The sequence below is a fragment of the Malania oleifera genome, chromosome 10 (assembly GCF_029873635.1).
Source record: "Malania oleifera isolate guangnan ecotype guangnan chromosome 10, ASM2987363v1, whole genome shotgun sequence".
Classification (NCBI taxonomy): domain Eukaryota; kingdom Viridiplantae; phylum Streptophyta; class Magnoliopsida; order Santalales; family Ximeniaceae; genus Malania; species Malania oleifera.
The window spans coordinates 4,431,392-4,454,013 of NC_080426.1; the positions used below are offsets into that span (position 1 = coordinate 4,431,392).

General features: G+C 39.4%; 1 protein-coding gene across 1 annotated transcript in view; it reads left to right on the forward strand.

The window, feature by feature from the left end:
• Window positions 1–19,203: 19,203 nt before the first annotated feature.
• The window catches only part of LOC131165931 (nuclear pore complex protein NUP88), a 40,708-nt gene continuing 37,289 nt past the window's right edge, over window positions 19,204–22,622 (forward strand). The window contains exons 1-2 of the mRNA XM_058124111.1: window positions 19,204–19,653; window positions 22,265–22,416. Coding sequence (XP_057980094.1) covers window positions 19,339–19,653; window positions 22,265–22,416 — 467 coding nt within the window. The 5' untranslated portion in view covers window positions 19,204–19,338. The remainder of the gene's footprint in view (window positions 19,654–22,264; window positions 22,417–22,622) is intronic.

Here is a 22,622-nt window from a genome sequence, read left to right on the forward strand (position 1 = left end):
AATTACAATTTCGTAGACGAACGCTATTTCCATTTTCCACCCTCTTAATCATTATTTAAATACTATTATTCTTCGGGTCATTTCATTCTCCCCTCCTCATAAAATTTCGTGCTCGAAATTACTATTCATGTAATTTATCATCTCATGAAGACAAATGGTCTACTTATTTTATTACTTACCCTCACTTATGGTGGAGGAATACCGTGATTACATTTCAAGTCTTGGGAGATTACATAAACCAAAAGAAAATTTTCCCCAAAACTAAAATACCATTTACTACTAGAATATTACATGTACCTGCAAAAGAAACATTACATATGGACTTCTTTGAATAATTGTGGGTACTTCTATCTGATCTGTTCCTCGAGCTCCCAAGAAGTCTCTTCTATTGTGTGATTCCTCCATAGAACTTTTACTAGAGGAATCTTCTTATTACGTAGTTCTTGTTCCTTTCGGTCCAAAATCTACGCTGGTACCTCCTCATAAACTAGCAAATCACTGAGTTCCAACTCACCATAGTTGATAATATGAGAAGGATCTGGGACATATTTCCTCAACATGGATACGTGAAATACATTGTGCATCCTGGATAGTGTAGTAGGCAAAGTTAGCCTATAGGCCACTGACCCCACTTTCTCTAAAATCTCAAATAGACCGATAAACCTAGGGCTAAGTTTACCCTTCCTACCAAACCTCATAACTCCTTTTAACGGAGCTATCTTTAAAAATACGTGATCACCAGCGTCGAATTCCAAATTCCTATAGCGATTATCGGCATAACTTTTCTGTCAGCTCTGAGCTACACTGATTCTTTCCCTAATAAGTCGAACTTTATTATACACCTACTGTACCAGCTCTAGTCCCACAACTCGCCGCTCACCCATCTCATCCCAATACAAAGGAGATTGACATATCCTACCGTATAGTGCCTCAAACGGTGCCATGCCAATACTGGACTGGTTACTGTTATTATATGCGAACTCTACCAGCGGCAGGAACTAAGTCCAACTACCCCCCAAATCTAAAACACATGCTTTGAGCATATCTTCTAGTATCTGTATCGTCCTCTCAGTATGCCCATTTAACTGAGGATGAAATGCCATGCTAAACGATAGCTGAGACCCTAAAGCATCCTACAAACTTCTCCAGAACCATGACGTGAAACGCGGGTCTCGATCTAACACTATGGATACTGGCACTCCATGAGAACGAACTATCTCCTGAACGTAAATCTCTGCCAATCAGCTGAGGGGATAGATGATCTTGATAGGGAGGAAATTGGTGGACTTAGTCAACCGATCTACTATCACCCAAATCGCATTCTGGCCATGTGATGTCGATGGCAACCCTGAGATAAAATCCATAGATATATGATCCCACTTCCACTTTGGGATAAATAGCGGTTGCAACTGACCTGCCGGTCTCTGGTGCTTAGCTTTTACCTGCTAACACGTCAAACACTGGGCTACATACTCAACAATCTCTCTCTTCATACCACTCCACTAGTAAAACTCTTACAGATCCCTATACATTTTCATACTGCCGGGATGAACCATATACAAAGATCTATGAGCCTCATCTAAAATAATTTTACTGATGTCAGCATCAGCAGGAACACATAATCTGGAACGGAACTGCAAAGCTCCGTCATCTAAAATGCAGAATTCCTCCCCCTGACTTGTAATGACCCGAAAAATAATGGTATTTAAATAATAAAGAGAGAGGGAAATGGAATCAGTAACAGAAGGAGGCAGTCGACTTCGTCGACGAACGCGGAGCGTTCGTCAATGACATCGCATTTAGGAGGTAAAATTTCCAAGAAATTTCCCTAGGCCTCATCGATGAACACAAGGGTTTCGTCAATAAGAGTTCTTCAGGACCTCATCAACGAGGTCTCGTCTTTGTTGACGAGAAAATACCGAGAGGGGTTTTTGGGATAGACTGAAATTCATCGACGAAGGAGGTAGTTCGTCGACGAAATTATTGAAGGACTCGTCGACGAGGTGACGTGACTCGTCGATGAATCCTGAAGTATAAATAGTGCTTAAACTCATTGTACACAAAATTTCAATGCCACTTTTCTCTCTCTCTCCTACGGCCTCTCTCTCTTCTCTCTTCGATTTCGGCCCCGTCAGTCATCGGATCGACGATATAAGGCCACCACGACGCTCCTGGTGGAGTTCTCTACAAGTCTACCGGAGCGGATCGTCGGTAGAACAAAGTTGGAATTCATCCCAAATCCAGGGTAAAGTCTTTTATTCAATTTTTGGCATTTTGGCAATTGTAGGAATGATGTAGGCCAAAAAATATTGATATTCTGTTCTGAAAAATGTGATTTTCAGGGTGTTGAGTGGAGAACCCTGCGGGTGTTGGACCCGTAATAGTAAGGGATTTTTAGCAGGAAATAGGTAAGGGAAATATGCTATGCTAGGTTATTTGAATATGATTTCATCATAAAGTTATAAATGTTTTACCAGAGTAATATTCACAGCGAAGATTTATACAGTTTATTCATGTATGATTAATATGTTTTAAAATTACTATGCGGCTTGAGAATATAGATATAGTACAGAAATATATTTTACAGCATTTTCCTGTGTTATGTTTTACAGAATATACAGACAGTGACTATGTTTTATAGTAATTACAGGATACCATGATTATACAGTCGATACAGAAACAATTTACAGTACCATGACATATAGTTTTACAATTCATTACAGGAACACAGTTGATATAGATATAGTTTTCTACAGCGTCATGGTTTATACAGTTATTATGGAATCATGGTAAAACAGATAGTTGTATATATAGAGATGCATTATATAGTATCAGACCATATTGGACCATATAGTTTACAAAGCACGGTACCGTAGCTACATACAGTTTATAGAGTGCAACCACCTATTCAGATAATACGTGATATAAAGGTCGATTGCATAGAGCCCACGAGTGGACAGGATCCCCATCAGATATGGGTTGAGGAGGGCTGATCAGACTATGGAGTATAGTGATTTATTCCTGGTTGGCCAGTCAGGGTAAATCCTGCCTATGGGTCGCACAACCCTGTCATGAGGGGTTAAATCATGACACACAGTTATCCACAGGGAAGTTTACAGTTATTACTATGTTTATACAATTTTACAGAAACAGAAAATATATATATATATATATATGTATATTAGCAGTATTTTGAGTAGAAACCTAAAGTATAGAAATGTTAAGCAACAGGTAAAGGATGAAGATTTATATTACTGGTATTGTACTTTACAGATTTAGTGATACATGACTATATAGTGATAGATTTTCACAGTATTGTAACTTATTTGGCACACACTAGTTGAAACGCCCTGAACCCTTAAACTCGGGCCCAGTGCGTTATACTTGATCATATCCCTGATAATTATAATCCATAATTAACATATACGCAGCGAAAAACATAAATATAATCTCCCAATTATAATACCATAGTTTTCTAAAATCTATCTATAATCCATATTATCCATTCATCACCTGCATTTCCATAATTACATATATCTCCAAAACATTTCAATAATTTCACAATCATTCCTTACGCAATAGCCTTAAAACATAAAGGCATAAAACTTAAATATTTACATTCCCCAAAATTAACATAGAAATATACCATTTTCTTTTACTATTTCCCAATAATGTTATAGAACCTCGAGCTCTCTAAACTCGATCTTGAAGAAATCCTGAAAAAAAGAAGATAAATTCATATTCAGGTGAGACGCATCTCAGTAAGGGAAGAAACCATATATTAAAACAGTGTGTGGCCAACATGAGTTTATATATAACATAATATTTAACATTTAAAAATCCTTAACATAATTTCTGAAATCATTCCCTGATCCTATTCATACACATGCAAATGTTTAACCCACGAGATTTCCCGATGATAGGGGTGATTACTCGCCCATACAAGTAGCACCCCTCTGCTCTGATACATTTAGCAACCTGAAGGTCACAATTTAAGCATACCAAAGCACTCACCTTACTCAGTAAGCCCTCAAGTGTTAAATTAATCTCGTACTCACACAGTTCATACAAAAGTTTACCAGCAAAGGCTCTAAGGATAGGGAAATCTACCCGCCCATACAAGTAGGTTCCCTTTACCCTAGTATGTTATGTGGCTATTGTCATATCTGTAACTACTAGTGCACTCGCCTTACTCAGCAAGCCCTCAGGCGAAAGGTACGCCTTGCCCAATCGTAACATGTTCTACGTATATACATACTTCTAATATCATAATACATCATTCTTTTCTATCATTATTCAATCATACACATCTGTTCATATTCATGGCGTAACATTGCATTGTAATTCAATTTAAGTGACTCTTTCCCATTTTACGTTGTTCACATTTCACATTTCATTTCCATTCCATTCATTTCCCTTTTCATTTCATTTTCATTTCATACTCATTTTTATTTTAATTCATAAATACTCGGCATCTTTCCAGCCGTGGTTGGTTAGCTTCGGCATCCTTTTAGCCGTGGTCGGCATCTTTTCAGCCTTGATTGGTTAGCTTCGGCATCCTTTCAGTCGTGGTCAACATCTTTTCAGTCGTGTTTGGTTAGCTTCGGTATCATTTCAGCCGTGGTCGGCATCTTTTCAGTCGTGGTTGGTTAGCTTTGGCATCCTTTCAGCCGTGATCGGCATCTTTTCAGCCGTGATTGGTTAACTTCGTCATCCTTTCAGCCGTGGTCGGCATCTTTTCAGCCGTGATTGTTTCCATGATTGTTTTAACACTCATATGCAGCATATTTCATATATCATTTTCATGCTTATTTCATTTTCTGTATATCTTGCATATCGTATATATATAACATAATTCCACACAAAATTCTATTTTACTCATGCCACACAATTTAGCAATTAAACTCATATACTACCTGTAAAATAAGTCAACCAACATTTAATGTTTATATACTAAAAATACCTTTTATTTCTTACATAAATACTCTGAAAATATGTTTTCACTTTCATCAGTTCATTTTCACACATTCATATATAATAAACAGCCCTAAACGCAAAAAATATATAATTTAAACAGTTGGCATTTTACCCATACTGAAACATATACACGTACATATAACACAATTTATTTTTTCATTAAATTTATAAAAATTCTAATTTAATATATATTTTTTCCCTTACCTAGTTTCTTGAACTATGCCAACAGGGACTCCGAAAAATACCTGCAATGCTCACTCGGACCCTGAAATTAAATTCCTAATTCCAATAAATTATTCTTAAATAAAATATTATTTAAATATTTTCTAGGGTCATAATTCTTAAATAAATAATAATACTATTAAATTTAGTCAAATTGCCAAATTTCTCAAATCCCACTCTCGCTTTGGAGTAGGGCCTAGAAAACCCCAATTGAAAAATTACCTACGTCAAAATGACGAGGACGACGACTAGGATCCCGTGGTGGTGTCCGTTCGTCGATTTAACCATATATTAATGGCAAAATTAAGAAAATGGGGAAAAATTACCTTTCCCCAGAAGCAGTACCTAAGTCATTCCCATAACAAATCTGCTCCAGTAGAAATATCGGTGGCAGAGTCAGGATTCCAACAACACCTTCCGTTTCCCGATCCGTCGCAAACTTGTCGAGTAATTGAGAGAAAGAGAGAGACGGAGATGGAGGTGGCTGGCGTGCACGCAGGAAAGTTTCAGGGAGGGGTGTGGCCGCCTAACATCTTCTCCTTTCTTCTTCTTTCTTCTTCATCCTTCTTCTTCTTTCTTCTTTCTTCTTTCTTTCTTATCCTCTTCTGTCAGTAACTTTATATATATATATATGAAACTTATACTTATCATATATATATATATATTATAATAACTTACTTATATATATCATTCTTATTAGTTTTTTTTTTTAATCCAATGTAAAAATATTTAATTTAGTAAATAATTATATAATTATTTAATTTATCTTAATTTAATTTAATTTCTTTAATTTTATTTTTTTTTAATTTAATTTTTTTTATTTTTCCCACGTCATTCCTTTATTTATTTATTTGTTATTTTATTTATTATTATTATTTTCTAATTATTTTAATACTTTTAAATTTTTGGGTCTTTACACTAGTAATAGCATATTTCGTCTTACTGAGTATTGGCTCATCCCAATTACTTTAATATTTTTTCAGGTGATCCAGGTAGGCGAGTAGATCAGGCTCACGGTTAGAGGGGCTTCAGTACTGCCCTGTTTGTAGAGAGTGAGTATTTGTTTAGGAGTATTTTTGTATAGCCCCAGCCAGTTGAGGATATTTATGGGAAACAGTTATATGTGTATATTTTGGGAAATAATTTAGCACTCTGGTATTGTATATAATTACATATGATTATGTTTATCTGATTTATGCTTCTCACTGCTTAAGTTGATGATTTGGTTTAATCCAGTATGGTATCAGAGCATGTTAAATGTCATAATATAAAAAAAAAAAACCCCATTTAAATAGCAGGTTGTTACATGACCACTCTGCACTCTGTTCATCACCTCTACTAATTCTGGTTCTTCTTTCTAGCCAGCTTTTATTCTTTCCTGCAAAGTAGGTTATACCACTAGACATACTGGAGGATTACTCTTGACAAATTCAATGCCAAGTCTCTCCAGATCCATCATGATCGGATGCTAGATCTCTATAGCCGTCAACACTGATTCCCCAGACTTCCTGCTCAGTGCATCAACTACCATAATTGCTTTCCCTAGGTGGTAACTAATAGTACAATCAAAGTCTTTAATCAACTCTAACTACCTTCTCTGCCTTATATTCAATTCCTTCTAAGTGAAGAAATACTTCAAACTCTTATGGTTAGAGAAAATCTTGCATTGCTTGCCATACAGGTAATGCCTCCAAATTTTCAATGCGTGTACCACTGCAACTAATTCAAGATCGTGGGTAGGGTAGTTCTTTTCGTACTCTTTCAACTGTCTAGACACATACGCCACTACCCTGCCATGCTGCATCAATACACAGCATGTCCTCTCAAGGACGCATCACTGTAGATAGTATAACCCTTACGCCTAGACAGGATGATCAGTACTAGCGTTGTGACTAGCCTCTGCTTCAATTCCTAAAAACTCTGCTCACAGTTGTCGTCCCATTCAAATCTGGCATTCTTTCTAGTCAGTCGCGTCAGAGGCCCTGATAAAGCCGAGAATCCCTCAACGAAATGACAGTAATAACCGGCTAACCCCAAGAAACTCTTAATCTCCTAGACATTCCTCAGTCTAACCCAATTCACTACCGCATCAATCTTACTAGGACCTACAGAAATTCCGTCTCTTGAGATAACATGCCCCAAAAACACAGCTTTCTCGAGTCAGAAGTCACATTTACTAAACTTTGCATACAACTTCTTTTCCCTGAGCATCTGCAAAACCCGCCTCAAATGTATCTCGTGCTCTTCATAGCTCCTCAAATAGACCAATATATCATCAATAAAAATAACAACAAACTGATCTAAATATGGATGAAAAATCCTATTCATCAGATCCATAAATATCGTAGGAGCATTCGTCAAACCAAATGGTATAACAAGAAACTCATAATGCTCATACTCGGTCCTAAAAGCCATCTTTGATACATCCTCTACTCTCACCTTTACTTGATGGTAACCTGATTTGAGGTCGATCTTGGAATATACCTGTGTACCCTGGAGCTGGTCAAACAAGTCATCGATACGAGGTAGAGGATATTTGTTCTTGATAGTCACTTTATTAATCTCCCTGTAATCTATGCACATCCTCATAGACCCATCCTTCTTCTTCACGAACAGTACTGGAGCTCCCCATGGAGATACACTAGGTCGTATGAAGCCCTTATCAAACAAATCCTGCAACTGATCTTTCAGTTATGCCAACTCTGCTGGCGCCATTCGATACGGTGCTTTAGAGATCAGCGCTGTACCTAGAAGTAGATCAATAGGGAAATCTACCTCACGATCAGGTGGTAGAACTGCTGAGATCATCTGAGGTAAGGATTGCACTCATGACCCTGTAAATCTAAATTCTGGTTTCCCTGGGGGTCTGAATATCACTTCTCTTGCACGACAGTTTATAATAGCAGAATTAGCTGCTAACCAATCCATGCCGAAGATGATGTCAAACCCGTGCATATCCAACACCACCAAATCAGCAGATAAAATTCTCCCCTAAACATAAACTGGACAACCATGAAGCATCCTACTACATCTCATTGCTGACTCGGTTGATGTAGCCACTAATAACCCGACATCTAGTGATTGTGCTTCAACCTCACACAATTTAACACACCCCAAGGACACAAACGAGTATGTGGCACTAAAATCAAAAAGTGCAATGACTTTAAATGAAAACATATTAATCATACCTGTCACCACGTCGCCGGCTATCTAAGCATGACTCGGCATCAAAGCAAAAACCCTAGCTGGGACCATATTCCTCTATCAGCCTCCACGTGGCGCTTGGTAGCCTCCTCGAACAGATCTAGGAGCAGGAGCAGCACCAATCTGAGCCTGAAAATCCCTCATCACATGCCCTGGCTCCCCACATCGATAGCAAACACTTCGCTTGGCACGACACTCCCCTAGGTGCCTCTTCCCACAAGTCGGGCAAGCTGGAGGTGGCTGTACACCCTAAAAATCGTGATTCCCGGTCTCCTGCCTCCAATCTCTATAGTAGTCACCTCTCTTCCACGAACCACATCCAATCCCCTGCTAGGAACCAGAAGGTATGGATCTCTTCTTTTGTCTCTGCTCCTTAGCCTCCAACCGCTCCCCAATCTCTGCTATAGTGGCTTTATCCACTAGCTCAGCAAAATCCTGCAACTTCGATATTGATACCTGCTTATAAATTTCCCTCCTCATACCTCTCTTAAACTATCGTACCTTCTTCACCTCATCTGGAATGATGTATGGGGTGAAGCGAGATAGCTTGATGAACCTCGTCGCGTACTGCTACACTGATAGCCATCCCTACTTCAGATTCAGGAACTCCTCAATCTTAGCCTCCCTGGATGAGGCCGGAAAATACTTGTCAAAAAATGTCTCTTTAAACCGCTCCCATGTCATCTCCACAGGTATAGTCCTCTGCTGCTCTAAAAGTCTCACTGCTGACCACCATCTCTCGGCCTCTCCAGTCAGTCTGTAGGTAGCAAACAACACCCTCTGCTCCTCAGAACACTGCAGCACTGCAAATATTTTCTCGATCTCCTACACTTAGTTTTCAGTAACTGTAGGACCCGTTCCTCCTGAGAAAGCCGGAGGATTCATCTTTATGAATTTCTCTATCGAGCTACCGTGACCTACCGATGGACAACCTTGTTCCCTTAAACTCCTGGCTATTTCTGCCATAACTTGTTGTGCCACGTTGTGTAAAACTGCATCTGAATCACTGCCTGCAGCACCTGAGGGTCCAGCACCCTCATTCCCACTAGCATGGGCACTACTGCCACCACGGTCCATCCTGAAAAACAAATAACTTAGCTCAGAACCCCTTCACTATACATATCATCCAACTCCTATAATGTATTCTTCTAATTAATTAATCTCTTCTAATCTTAATTCAAGGCTATATCCTGCAACCTAGATACCTAACCCGACGATAGTTTACCATAACTTTCATGAAATTGTCACCCCAAGAAAATCACACCAACCACCACGGAAGTCCTACATCTAGACTACAAAACCAGACCTCAAATTCCCTTATCTTATACTTTGGTATTATTACTATTGTACTCTAGAGTCTGCAGAACCTAGTATCCTAGGCTCTTATACCAAACTGTAACATCCTGCTTAATTTAACGTAAAATGAAACATAAATAATAATAACATTAACTCGAACCCGTGGGTAGCGAGGATAGTCTGACATAAACAGCGGAAACCTAAGCAGCAGTAAAATAAATTACATCCATCAAACCATTAATTACATAATACCAAAGTCTACTACATTCCCAAAATTTAGTATTTGAATACAATCTCCAAAACATCAAAATAGACCTAGGATCTTACAACAAAAATCTCTTCATCCTAGATCAAAGCTTACCCTTCTAGCAGGGAAGCTCAACTCACTCAACGGCAGCCATGACCCACCGGTCTCTCAAGGTTTCCTGAAAAATTAATTAAGTTCGGGGGTGAGACACATCTCAGTAAGGTAAAATAAACTAAATGCAGCCGTGTGGCTATATGAATATATAATGCAGTTATACATATACAATACATTTCATATATTTGTAAACATTCGTTATAGCATACTGAATCATCATATACTTTCATATTTTTTTAGTAACTCATATAATTCATAAATTGTCTGTTATATCTGATAATGCTGAAAACATACTCAGGATGAATAGCTAGCTGATGTCATGTATTACCCCCCATGACGGATTCTGTAACCCGAAGGCGGGACCCGACAATGGTTGGCCGACCACTGCCAAGTCAAAAATGTCTGTAAGTATGATGGGCCCGCCACACCTTGGTTCGGACTGCCAAGTGAACGTCTACAACTCTACACTGAAAGCCACATCAACTATCCATCTCCCCCCCCTCATGGGGTGGTTAGCACAAGTCTAAAAATAGATATCTAATTTATATAGTTACGGTACTGAGCTCCTGAAACTGAACTAAACTAACATCCGGGTTCTGATAACATATAATACATGATATTATAGCATTTTTCATAATTTCCATAAATGCGGTCTTGCGCTGAAATCATTTCATAAATATGGCATCGCGTTAAACATTTCATAAATAAGGACTCGCGCTGAAATCATACGTAAAACACAGTCTTGCACCGAATATTTCATACATATCATTAGAAAATAAATCAATTATCATGTATTTTCAAAATCCTCATATACTACATTATTTCATAATTCCTAAAAACATGCTTTACTCGTAAAATTGCCATATCATAATACTTTCTTGAAAATAACATTCATGCCACACAAAACTGGGTAAATCATACATTTCATTCTAAAATCATAATTCCCGTATAACAACAGTATTTTCCAAAATATGTATTTACTCCATAATATTCAAATATGATACATGTTTTTCTGAAAATCAATTTGCTCATAAATAATCATAATTTACATGAAAAATAACTGCTTTAATTTATTCCCTTACCTGACTACTGAGAAAGCCTCTAAAAATCTCGGTCTAACACCCATAGGGTTTCCTGATCAATGCCCTAAAAATGACAACCTGTAGAATTAAACATCAGTATTTCTTCGTAAATAATCTTTCTTATAACTACGGAAAGACCAAATTTGGCATAAAAAGTCTTACCTCAACTTAGGGACGAATTTCAACTCAGCTCCACTGACGATCCACTCTGGCAGATATGGAGAGAACTTCTCTAGGAGCATCGTAGTGACTTCAGATTGTCGAATCGGTGTAGATTCGGCCCGAAATCGAAGAGAGAAGGAAAGGGAGCCGAAGGGAGGAGAGAGAGGGAGCCTTTGCATTGAATTTCATAAAAAAATCCGAGTTTTTCACTATTTATAGGACTGGATTCGTCGATGAGTGTCGCAGTCCGACTATTTTCACACTGTTGTGAAGGGTCGTGCGGCGCTAACTAAAGCACTCTTGCTTAACTAGCCAGTCTATCGTTTACCAACATTCATTTATGAAGCACTTTCATTAACATTCATTCGTATAGCGGCGGAAACAATAATCAATTGATGAAAGTCGTGACAAGCAAGCAGTAAACATTGAAGCAAACGTAATTCATTAACAAATCCTCCATTGACATGTTGTACTTAGCGAGGGAGGCAAGTAGGCTAAGCACGTTGACAATTGCTAGTGAGTTTTACAATGACTGATGAACATTCACCCTCCCCTAAAGAGCTTTCTGGGCTATTCTCACTCTGGCACTAGGAAACATCAAAGTGACCAAGGAGTCATACTGCCTTATTTGGCTTACAATGAAATAAATACCGAAAAATAACCCTACACTAGTATTTACATGATGGAAACCCATCCCAAACACACGAGGCAAGCGGTCACAGGCAAGCATAATGCCCTGAACAAGCTTAGCTCGTGACATTCTCCTCCACTTATGCGGTCGATGTCCTCGTAGACTTTGACGCTAGGTACACTTCGACTTTTTCTACGAACGGTTGCATGTCTTCCACAGAAACCCAACTAATTTCTTCGTCACCAAGGCCTTTCCACTTCACTAAGAATTCCTGCCACTTCTTCCTTGAGGATCTGAACTCTCTGTCTGCAAGGATTTCTTCAACTTCACATCTGTCAAGTTGCACTGTACTCACTTCTGCTCTAGCTGACTGATTTCTGCTTAGATCATCTGTGTCAGCATTGTATGGCTTGAGGCAGCTGACATGAAACACAGGATGCACTTTCATCCAAGTCGGAGGGTCGATTTTGTAGGAGACCTTTCCGACTTTGACCAAGATGGGGACTGGTCCTTTATATTTGCGAAATAGTCTCCTATCTCGTCCTCGTAGTGACCTGACTTGTTTAGAATTGAGCTTAACAAACACCAAGTCACCTACGTTGAAGTGTTGCAGTCTTCTCCCCTTATCTGCCCACTTCTTCATCCGCTTAGTAGCTTTCTTGAGGTAGGCTCGGGCAATCTCAACATTCCGTTTCCATTCTTTGGTAAAGACATACGCCTTGGGACTCTTTCCTCTGTACGACTCGTCCACTATGTGAGGTAACAGCGGCTGCTGGCCTGTGATAAGCTCAAAAGGACTCTTGTTGGTTGTGGAGCACTTTTGGGCATTGAAACAAAATGGAGCGACATCAAGTAGCTGCACCCAATTCTTCTGGTTGGCGTTGACAAAGTGGCGCAAGTACTCTTCAAGTAGCCCATTGAATCTCTCCGTCTGTCCATCTGTCTGTGGGTGATAACTCGAAGAGATTTCTAGTTGTGAACCGAGGATTCTGAAAAGTTCTGTCCAGAAGTTGCCGGTGAATCTTGAGTCTCGGTCACTAACAATGTCGTGGGGAACACCCCAATATTTCACAATGTTCTTAAAAAACAACTGTGCTGTCTCCTCTGCCGAACAGTACTTCAGTGCGGCTATGAATGTACCATACTTCGAAAACCTGTCTATAATAATAAGTATAGACCCTGCATCTCCCACTCTGGGCAGGTTGGTGATGAAGTCCAATGAGACACTTTCCCATGGTTTGGACGGTACTGGTAGGGGCTCCAACAGCCCAGCAATTTTCCTCTGCTCCACCTTGTCTTGTTGGCAAGTGAGACAAGTTCGGGTATAATCAACCACATCATCAAGCATGTGCGGCCAATAGTACCCCCGCTTCAGTAAGGCCAAAGTGCGCTGCCGTCTTGGATGTCCGGCCCACATGGTATCATGACATTCCTTTAGCAATGTCTTCCTCAAATCACCTGCTCGTGGCACAAAGAGCCGATTACCATGGGTTATCAGTAATCCATCTTCCATCCAGAACTGTCGTGCCTTCCCTTCTTCAGTAAGTTTCATTAAGTTCTGTGCAACTGGATCTTTGGCTAAGTTCTCCTTGATGAGCTCTCACATCGTTGTGGTAACAGTACTTGAAGTCAGATGTGTTACCAATTGTAAGGCCGCTAGTTTGGCCTTTCTACTTAGTGCATCCGCGACTTGGTTCAATCGCCCCGCCTTGTGCTCAAATGAGAAATCAAATTCTGCCAAGAACTCTTGCCATCGGCCCTGCTTGGGTGTCAGCTTTGGTTGTGTGAAGAAATGGCTAACACCTGAATTATCTATTTTCACCACAAACCTTGACCCAAGTAAGTAATGCCTCCACACACGAAGACAATGTATCACCGCTAGCATCTCTTTCTCTTGAGCTGTGTACTTCCGCTCAGCTTCACTAAGCTTACGACTTTCATACGCAACAGGGTGTCCTTTCTGTACCAAGACTCCTCCAAGGGCAAAGTCTAATGCATTTGTCTGTACCTCGAAGGGTTTCATGACATCCGGAAGAGCTAGAACCGGATCTCTCATCATGGCATCCTTCAAGTCATCAAAGGCTCCTTGGCACTCTTCTGTCCAGTTCCACCCATGACCCTTCTTTAGTAGTTTTGTCATAGGGGCCGTTCTCCGTGAATACCCCTCTACGAACTTCCTGTAGTAGTTGGCAAGGCCAAGAAAGGAACGCAACTCTTTCACTATTGTTGGGATCTTCCATTCTTGAATTGCCCTTACCTTCTCCATGTCCATTCTTATATGACCTTGGTCAATCACATAACCAAGGAATTTAATGCTCTTTTGAGCGAAAGAGCACTTCTCTTTCTTCACATATAGACTGTTCCCCTTCAGCCTATCGAACACCTTCCGTAGATGCTCTTTATGTTCCTCCAGAGTGGAACTGTAGACAACAATATCATCCAGGTACACCACGACAAACTTGTCAAGGTACTCACGGAAAACCTGGTTCATCAAGGTATAGAATGTTGCGGGCGCATTCGTCAACCCGAATGGCATCCCTAAGAATTCATATGCCCCATACCGTGTCACACAAGTAGTCTTCGGCTCATCTCCATTAGCAATTCTTTCCTGATAGTAACCTGACCTCAAGTCAAGTTTAGTGAAGTACTTGGCGTGACTCAATTGATCCAACAAATCAGCAATCAATGGGATAGGATACTTGTTGCGCACTGTCACCTTGTTGAGCGCGCGGTAGTCTACACACATCAGCAGGCTCCCATCATGTTTCTTTTGAAACAGCACCGGTGCTCCAAATGGTGCTTTGGAAGGGCGAACATATCCCGCTTCCAATAATTGATCAAGTTGCTTCCTCAATTCTTCTAACTCTGGAGGCGCCATCCGATATGGCCCTTTTGCGAGTGGTTTCACCCTTGAAACCAACTCAATCTCATGCGCCACACCCCGTAGTGGAGGTAATTCGTGAGACAACTTATCCGGCATCACCTCCTTGTACTCATCCAACACCGCTTGGATGGTTGTAGGCACCAGCTCTTTGCCTACTTCTTGATCTACCACCACCATGGCTAGATATGTCTACTCTCCCTTCCTCAAACCTTTCTTGAGTTGCATGGCTGAAAGGAACTTCCCATCGTCTCCTTTCGTTGCAACAGCTTGCACCATGCACGGGTGATCTCCCATTAGACATAGGGAACCAGCCGAAGGCATCAGCACTGCCCTCGTCCCCCTTAGGAACTCCATTCCTAGGATGACTGGAAAGTCATCCAATGGCACCGCTGTGAAATTCACATGACCTTCTCACTGTCCAAGCTTCACTGTAACTTGCTTGGCTACTCCCAGAGTAGGTTGGGCTACAGAGTTAACTGCTTTCATGGGTCCTATATCCTTCTCTAAGGATAAGTTGAGTCTCCAAGCTTCTAGTTGCGAAACAAAGTTATGGGTAGCCCCGATATCCACCATAGCACGAGTGCTTTTCCCATTGATTCTCAAGTCCACAAACATTAGGCCTCTGGCTCGTGTAACATTTGGGGCTTTCGCCTGCTTTTCTAATGCGCTCACTTGCCGCATTGCACCCATTCTCGGGGTCTCATCTTCTTCCCCATCGTCTTTCAGTGCCTGTTCAGCAATGGAAGCCTGTAAAGCATTAAGTGATGCCTTGTGAGGGCACTCAAAAACTCTATGAGGACCTCGACACAATAAACACTCAAGTTTACCCTTTCCCTTGGGTGTGTTGAACCCTCGAGACAACGAAGCTTCCTTCGAGGTTGATGCTTTATAGTCGGCTCCCCCACTCTTGGGTTTGCCTTTCTTGAAAGACTTTCCATTATTTCCCTCTCCACCAGATCGTTTGGACGAAGTGGTTTTCTCCCCAACGTAGTCAGTCAAGCGTTCTGCACCAGCTTGTGCGGTAGGCAAGTGTTGAACTCTTTGTCTATGAAATTCAGTCCTTACCCACAGTTTCATCCCCTTAAGAAAATAGAACAACTTGTCCTTCTCCGACATATCCCGAATATCCAACATTAAAGTAGAAAATTGTTTCACATATTCGCTGATCGACCCCGTATGCTTGAGGTCTCTCAGTTTTCTCCTTGCATTATACTCAACATTTTCAGGAAAGAATTGGGCCTTGAGCTCTCTCTTCAAGTCTGCTCAACTATCAATTACACAGTTTCCATTCTCAATGTCATTGTACTTGGCACGCCACCACAGTTTGGCATCACCCACCAAGTATATGGTTGCAGTATCCACTTTCACCTGTTCTGAGGGTATCCTCACAGCGTGAAAATACTGTTCCATATCAAACAAGTAGTTCTCTAACTCCTTAGCATCACGGGCGCTCCCATACGTCCTGGGTTTTGGCACCTTGGTCTTGCTAACTCCTGGAGTATTGGAGTTCCCCATAGCAAGAACCATCAAATTCACCTTTGCATCCAGATTAGCCATCCGAGCCTACAAAGTTTCACAGTGTGGTGAAAGTCCTCTGACATTTCACTTGTGAAACTTGCTTGATGTTGCTGTGATCCCATCACTTCATCAACAAGTCCCCTCAGTTGGGCCATCTCGTTGACCATATTGTTGGTTGTCTCTTCAACCTGTGCTTCCAGTGCACTAAGTCTTTTAGCATTGTTTGGTGCCATGGTCAATTACCAAAGCTTCCAAAATCCCACAATGAAGGTAACTGAATTCTCGTAGCAACTGAGCCTTGGCTCTGATACCAAATGTCACGGTCCGACTATTTTCACACCGTTGTGAAGGGCCATGCGGCGCTAGCTAAAGCACTCTTGCTTAACTAGCCAGCCTATTATTTACCAACATTCATTCACGAAGCACTTTCATTAACATTCATTCGTATAGCAGTGCAAACAATAATCAATTCATGAAAGTCATGACAAGCAAGCAGTAAACATTGAAGCAAACGTAATTCATCAACAAATCCTCCGTTGACATGTTGTACTTAGCGAGGGAGGCAAGTAGGCTAAGCATGTTGACAATTGCTAGTGAGTTTTACAATGACTGATGAACACTCACCCTCTCCTAAAGAGCTTTTTGGGCTATTCTCACTATGGCACTAGGAAACATCAAAGTGACCGAGGAGTCATACTGCCTTATTTGGCTTACAATGAAATAAATACTGAAAAATAACCCTACACTAGTATTTACATGATGGAAACCCATCCCAAACACACGAGGCAAGTGGTTATAGGCAAGAATAATGCCCTGAACAAGCTTAGCTCGTGACAACGAGCCACGTCATCTCGTCGATGAGTCCTTTAATAATTTTGTCGACGAAACGCACTCCTCGTCGACGAAATTCAGACTTCCCAAAACCACTTTCGGTATTTCCTTGTTGACGAGACATGTCACGTCGTCGACGAGCCCAATTACAATTTCGCATTCGTCGACGTGGCCTACTGCGTCCTTATCTTTTTGTTTCCATTTTCCACCCTCTTAATCATTATTTAAATACTATTATTTTTGGGTCATTACATAATGAGACCCATTCTCTTGTAATGGATGCAATTACTTTCAGATTTCTGGTTAGTTTAACAGTTTTTGAAGGACTTGACATTTGCTTCATGGACGTAGTAACAACTCACTTGTATGACTCATTGGATAATGACATATATATATATATGAAAACCCTTGAAGGATTTAAAATGGCTGAAGCATATAATCCAAAACAATGACAAATGTATTTTATTAAATTACAAGGATCCTTGTATGAAATGAAGCAATCTGGACGAATGTGGTACAATCTTCTAAGTGAATATTTGTTGAAAGTTGGATATGAAAATAATCTTATCTATCATTGTGTTTTTATCGAGAAGATAAATTCTGGATTTGCTATAGTCGTAGTTTATTTTGATAATATAAATATAGTAGGAACTCCATAAGAGATCTCAACAATTGCTGACTACTTGATGAAAGAATTTGAAATGAAGGATCTTGGGAAGACAAAATTTTGTCTTGGTTTTAAAGTTGAACATTTAACGAGTGGAATTCTTATTCATCAATCATCTTATGTAGAAAAAATTTTGAAACAATTTTATATGGATAAATCTTATCCATTAAGCTCCCCGATGATTGTTCGTTCACTTGATGTGAAAAATGATTTTTTTCGTCCTCGAGAAGATGATGAAGAAATCTTTGGTCCTGAAGTACCCTATCTTAGTGCAATTAGAGCACTTTTGTATCTTGCAAATTGCACTAGACCAGATATAGCTTTGGCGGTAAATTTGCTGGTAAGGTTTAGTTCTACACCAACTCAGAGACATTAGAATGGAATAAAACATGTTCTTCGTTATCTCCGCAGCACATCTGATATGAGTTTGTTTTACTCAAAGGGAGTAAAGTTTATGTTGAAAGGATGTGCTGGATATCTTTCTGATCCTCATAAAGTTCGATTACAAATAGGTTATATTTTTACATGTGGTGATACTGCTATCTCATGACAATCTGTAAAGCAAACGATCACTACTACCTCTTCAAACCATTCATAAATATTGACAGTTCACAAATTAAGTCGTGAATGTGTATGATTAAGAACTATAATCCAACACATTAAATGGACAAGTGAATTATTATTGGAGAATGATAAGTCAGCAATATTGTACGAGGACAATGCAATATGTATTGTACAAGTTAAAGGTGGGTACATAAAAGTTGATAGAATTAAATATATTTCACTAAAGTTCTTTTACACTCATGAACTTTTGAAAAAGGAGATGTTGACATTTGTAAAATTCGTTCAAGTGACAACTCAGCAGATTTATTCATAAAAGTATTGCCAACTTCAATTTTCAAAAAACACGTATATAACATTGGAATGCGACAACTTAAAGATATTTCTTAATTAATTGTATTTTTCAAGGGAAGTATGAATACTTTACTCTTTTTCTTTCGTTAAGGTTTTATCCCACAGAGTTTTTCTTAACGAAGGTTTTAAAGAGGCATATTCAGAGTGTATAGACATTTAAGGGGAAGTGTTTTAAAACATGTATATTATACATGTATATGACTATCTTGAAAATAAGTTATAACTTTTGGTATGTCCACATAATTGTTCATTATGAAATTGACATTTGGGATGTCAATATAATCTTTAGTTATGTAAGGACATATTTTATAACCAAAATAGAGAAAAAAAAATGATTTGACAACATTTAATTTTTGAAAAACTAACTGAATTTTTATAACTCAATTTTTTTTTTAAATTTTTTTATTATTCTCTCCTTATTTTATTTATAACCCGCCCTCAAACTTATAACCTGTTTGTCATGAAAACGGGGGCTGGGGTGCAAACAAGCACTTATGTTTCCATTTCAACTGAAAAATAGTAAGACAGTGCGACCCGGCCAACCGATCAGAAGTGGACGAAGGAACTGATTGGTGAATTGAGACCGCCATGAGATTCAATTTCGATTTAAGCGGCACCGTCGGCGGCCCCAAAGACCAACGAAGCCCTACCCCTTCCACTCCTAAAGACGACGTCGAATGGCTTCCTCTTCAAGACCACCCCCTCTTCACCAGCACAGCCCCCACCTCTGGCGATGGTGGTGCCTCCATCACTCCTGCCTCTCGAGCTCACAGAAATGTCCTGGCGTGGGACGGTGCTTCTTGCCTTTTCTTCTGGGACGGTACCAAGCAATGCCTGCATCGTATAAGTGTTCGGTTGGGTGATCCCGATCCTACCTCTGTTTTGGCAGCTTCGCCCTCTAAGGTCGTCTCCCCCTCTTCCACCCCCCGGGTTTTTTTTTATCTTTCCGAAACACATGCCCTCTTTTTTGGGTTGTTTTTTTTAATTTTTTTTTGTTTGCTTATTTTTATTTATTTATTGGGATTTCCAGTAGTATTGTTGAAAATAAACTTAAGTAGTCACGGGGTATTAGCAAGTATGATTCTTGAAATGGCTTTTCACATACATTGATGTTCATGTGTGGGTGTACTTCAACAATGGTTCATGTGTGTGGGAGATGTGTAATGAGTGTTGATTGTCTCTACAGATGTCCCTAGAATCTGATAAATACACATTTGGTGCTTAGGAAGAAGCTCTATTGGGAGGAGGGAGTGCTCTCCTGCGCGGCCTCAGGTAGTGTTTGGGAACGTGGATTTCAGGCTTGGGTTTGGATTTGTGTGGATTGAATGAAACTCAATACATTTTTATATTGCATCTTGTCCAAATTCACACAATTTCAAATCCTGGGCTTGAAATCCAAGCTCCCAAATGCAGGGTCAGTGCTTTTGCTAGTTCTGATGTGTGGTGATCATAGGCTTCATAGCTGACCGTCTGAAGGCAAGGTCTATGTGATAAATTGGTACCAAAGCTGGTGATTCCAGCAGACAATGTCCAAGCAACAAAGTATAAGTGAGATTTGTAATATTTATGTGTAAAAAAACACAATTTGATACAGTGCCAAAGAGGACATTAAATTGAGTCTGGTTTCATATAAATAAACAACAAGTCCAGTGTGATCCTGGTGGATATCCTGGGAGTGAAATTGTGATTAATTTTTTCTCAAGAGGTAATCTTTACAAGTATCGTGTTTTTCTGGGTTAACGAAAAAATTCATCCATTGCACTTTGTTGAGAGGGCTGCAAGTGAATGGAAGTCATAGAGAGATGAGATTCTCTTGTGAAGTTGGAGGGGGAGGGGGGGGGGGGGGGGGGGGGGGAGACCCAAAATGATCATTTAGATTGCAAGGATCCATGTCATTTTTTTTGACAGTGGTCAAGGATGTTTATTTATTTGTTTATTGTGCATGGGTTGTGTGATGGTTGGAGAGTGAACTACTAGTTGAAAGCTTGAAGCTGTGATTTCCTTTAAAATTTTTCTTAAGGAAATGTTTGAAAGAATTGAGATTGTGACCAAGGGTTTAGTTTGTGAGAAAACTAGATGTGATTATGATCCATTTTTTGTGGTGAGTATTGAATTTGAAGAAAATTTTGACAAATGAATAGTTTCAGAAGCAAATAAGGAAGTGGAACTAGAAATTGCATGGGTGATTATATAGCACCCCAAGACACAATTTCACATTACATTTCTATATGATGTTAATTACCATACACGACAAATGCATATGGAGCTTGGTGTGAAGATTACAAGAATGTACATTAAGAGTGTGCCTAACTCAAACTAGAGTTGGAAGGATTGGCAAGTCCATGTGAAGAATCAGCAACTATGGCATAGAAAGAAACCCCATTTGTTGAGTCATTTAGTCTTAGAATTTTTTTAATTTTAAAATAAAATTTACGAGGGAGGGGGAGGAGAGGATGATGGAAATAAATTTGATATTTAAGTAGTTGTAAGGTACACTATATGTTAATGTACACATGTACTTACTCTCTCTTTCTCTCTCTCTTTATATATGTATATATATAAACATGTACTTAAACCAGGGTTCATGTGAGTGGAAGATATGTTATGAGTGTGATGTGTGCTTAAACAAGGGTACATGTAAGTGGAAGATATGTTATGAGTGTGTGTGATTGTCTCTTGAGCTTTAGAATCGTGTAAAAACCTTTGTGGATCATAGGAAGGAAGAAAGTTCTTCCTATTGGGAGGGGGCAGTATTATCCTACATGGAGATTAAAGGAGCAATTGAGTTCTTCCCAGTGTCTGTTTTAAGTGTTTCTCTGCATCAACAAAATTAGAATCGTGTAAAAACCTTTGTGGATCATAGGAAGGAAGAAAGTTCTTCCTATTGGGAGGGGGCAGTATTATCCTACATCGAGATTAAAGGAGCAATTGAGTTCTTCCCAGTGTCTGTTTTAAGTGTTTCTCTGCATCAACAAAATAATATGCATGAGTTAGTTTTCTTCTATCTTGTGAGCATGTGGGTGTTAATTTTTGCTTGTACAAAGTTTAGTGATTTGGAATTTAAAAATCTAATAAGTAGGGTTTGGTCAATGCTTATGTAGTTGGAAGTTTCAACATTGGTGATGATGTGTTGAATTCAAATTCTTCAGAATGTTCTACAAATTGATACGGATCTATTTCCTTGATGAAACTTTTGACATATGACCAATAGTGGCCTTGGTTTAGTGATATGATAGTATCTGTTGCTTTAGCTTGTGCCCATCGCCAACCCCCAGCCCCCGTGAGTTTTCATTTTTTTTCCCCATGTAATGTTTGATTTTCAAGTGAGAAATGGAAGGCAAAATTAAAAATATCGGCCATCTTATTGTAGTTTGTGAAAAATTATTTTTGTATACATCAATTCCTCTTTTTAGTTTTTTGCTGGTAATTTTGTCCACACATTTGAATGTTTATGATAATTGGTTTTTTAACTTTGGCATAAAGTGCTTATTTAGTAATGCTAGTGACTCAATAGGTGTTGCAAGCAGATGTCAAGCTAAACTTCGTGGTCAACAATATATCTGTCAATAGAAATGGATCAGCACTACTTCTTGTCAGTTCAGGCACTGTACATGTCATGTACTTGTATGGACGCACTTCTAAAAAAGACAATGCCATAATCTGCAGGTATGGGCAATGTTTTGTTCTGTAGAAGATAATTTCTTTTCCAAGTGCAGCAGTAAGTCTGTTTATCTTATTTTATGTTGAATATACTGGGTTAGTTTGGTTGCTTCAAGTTTGAGGAAGAATGACTTCTGATGGTAGCTAGATGAATTTCTAGCTGACTCCTATGATACTAAGTTATAACACTCTGCAATGTTTTATTCTGTAGA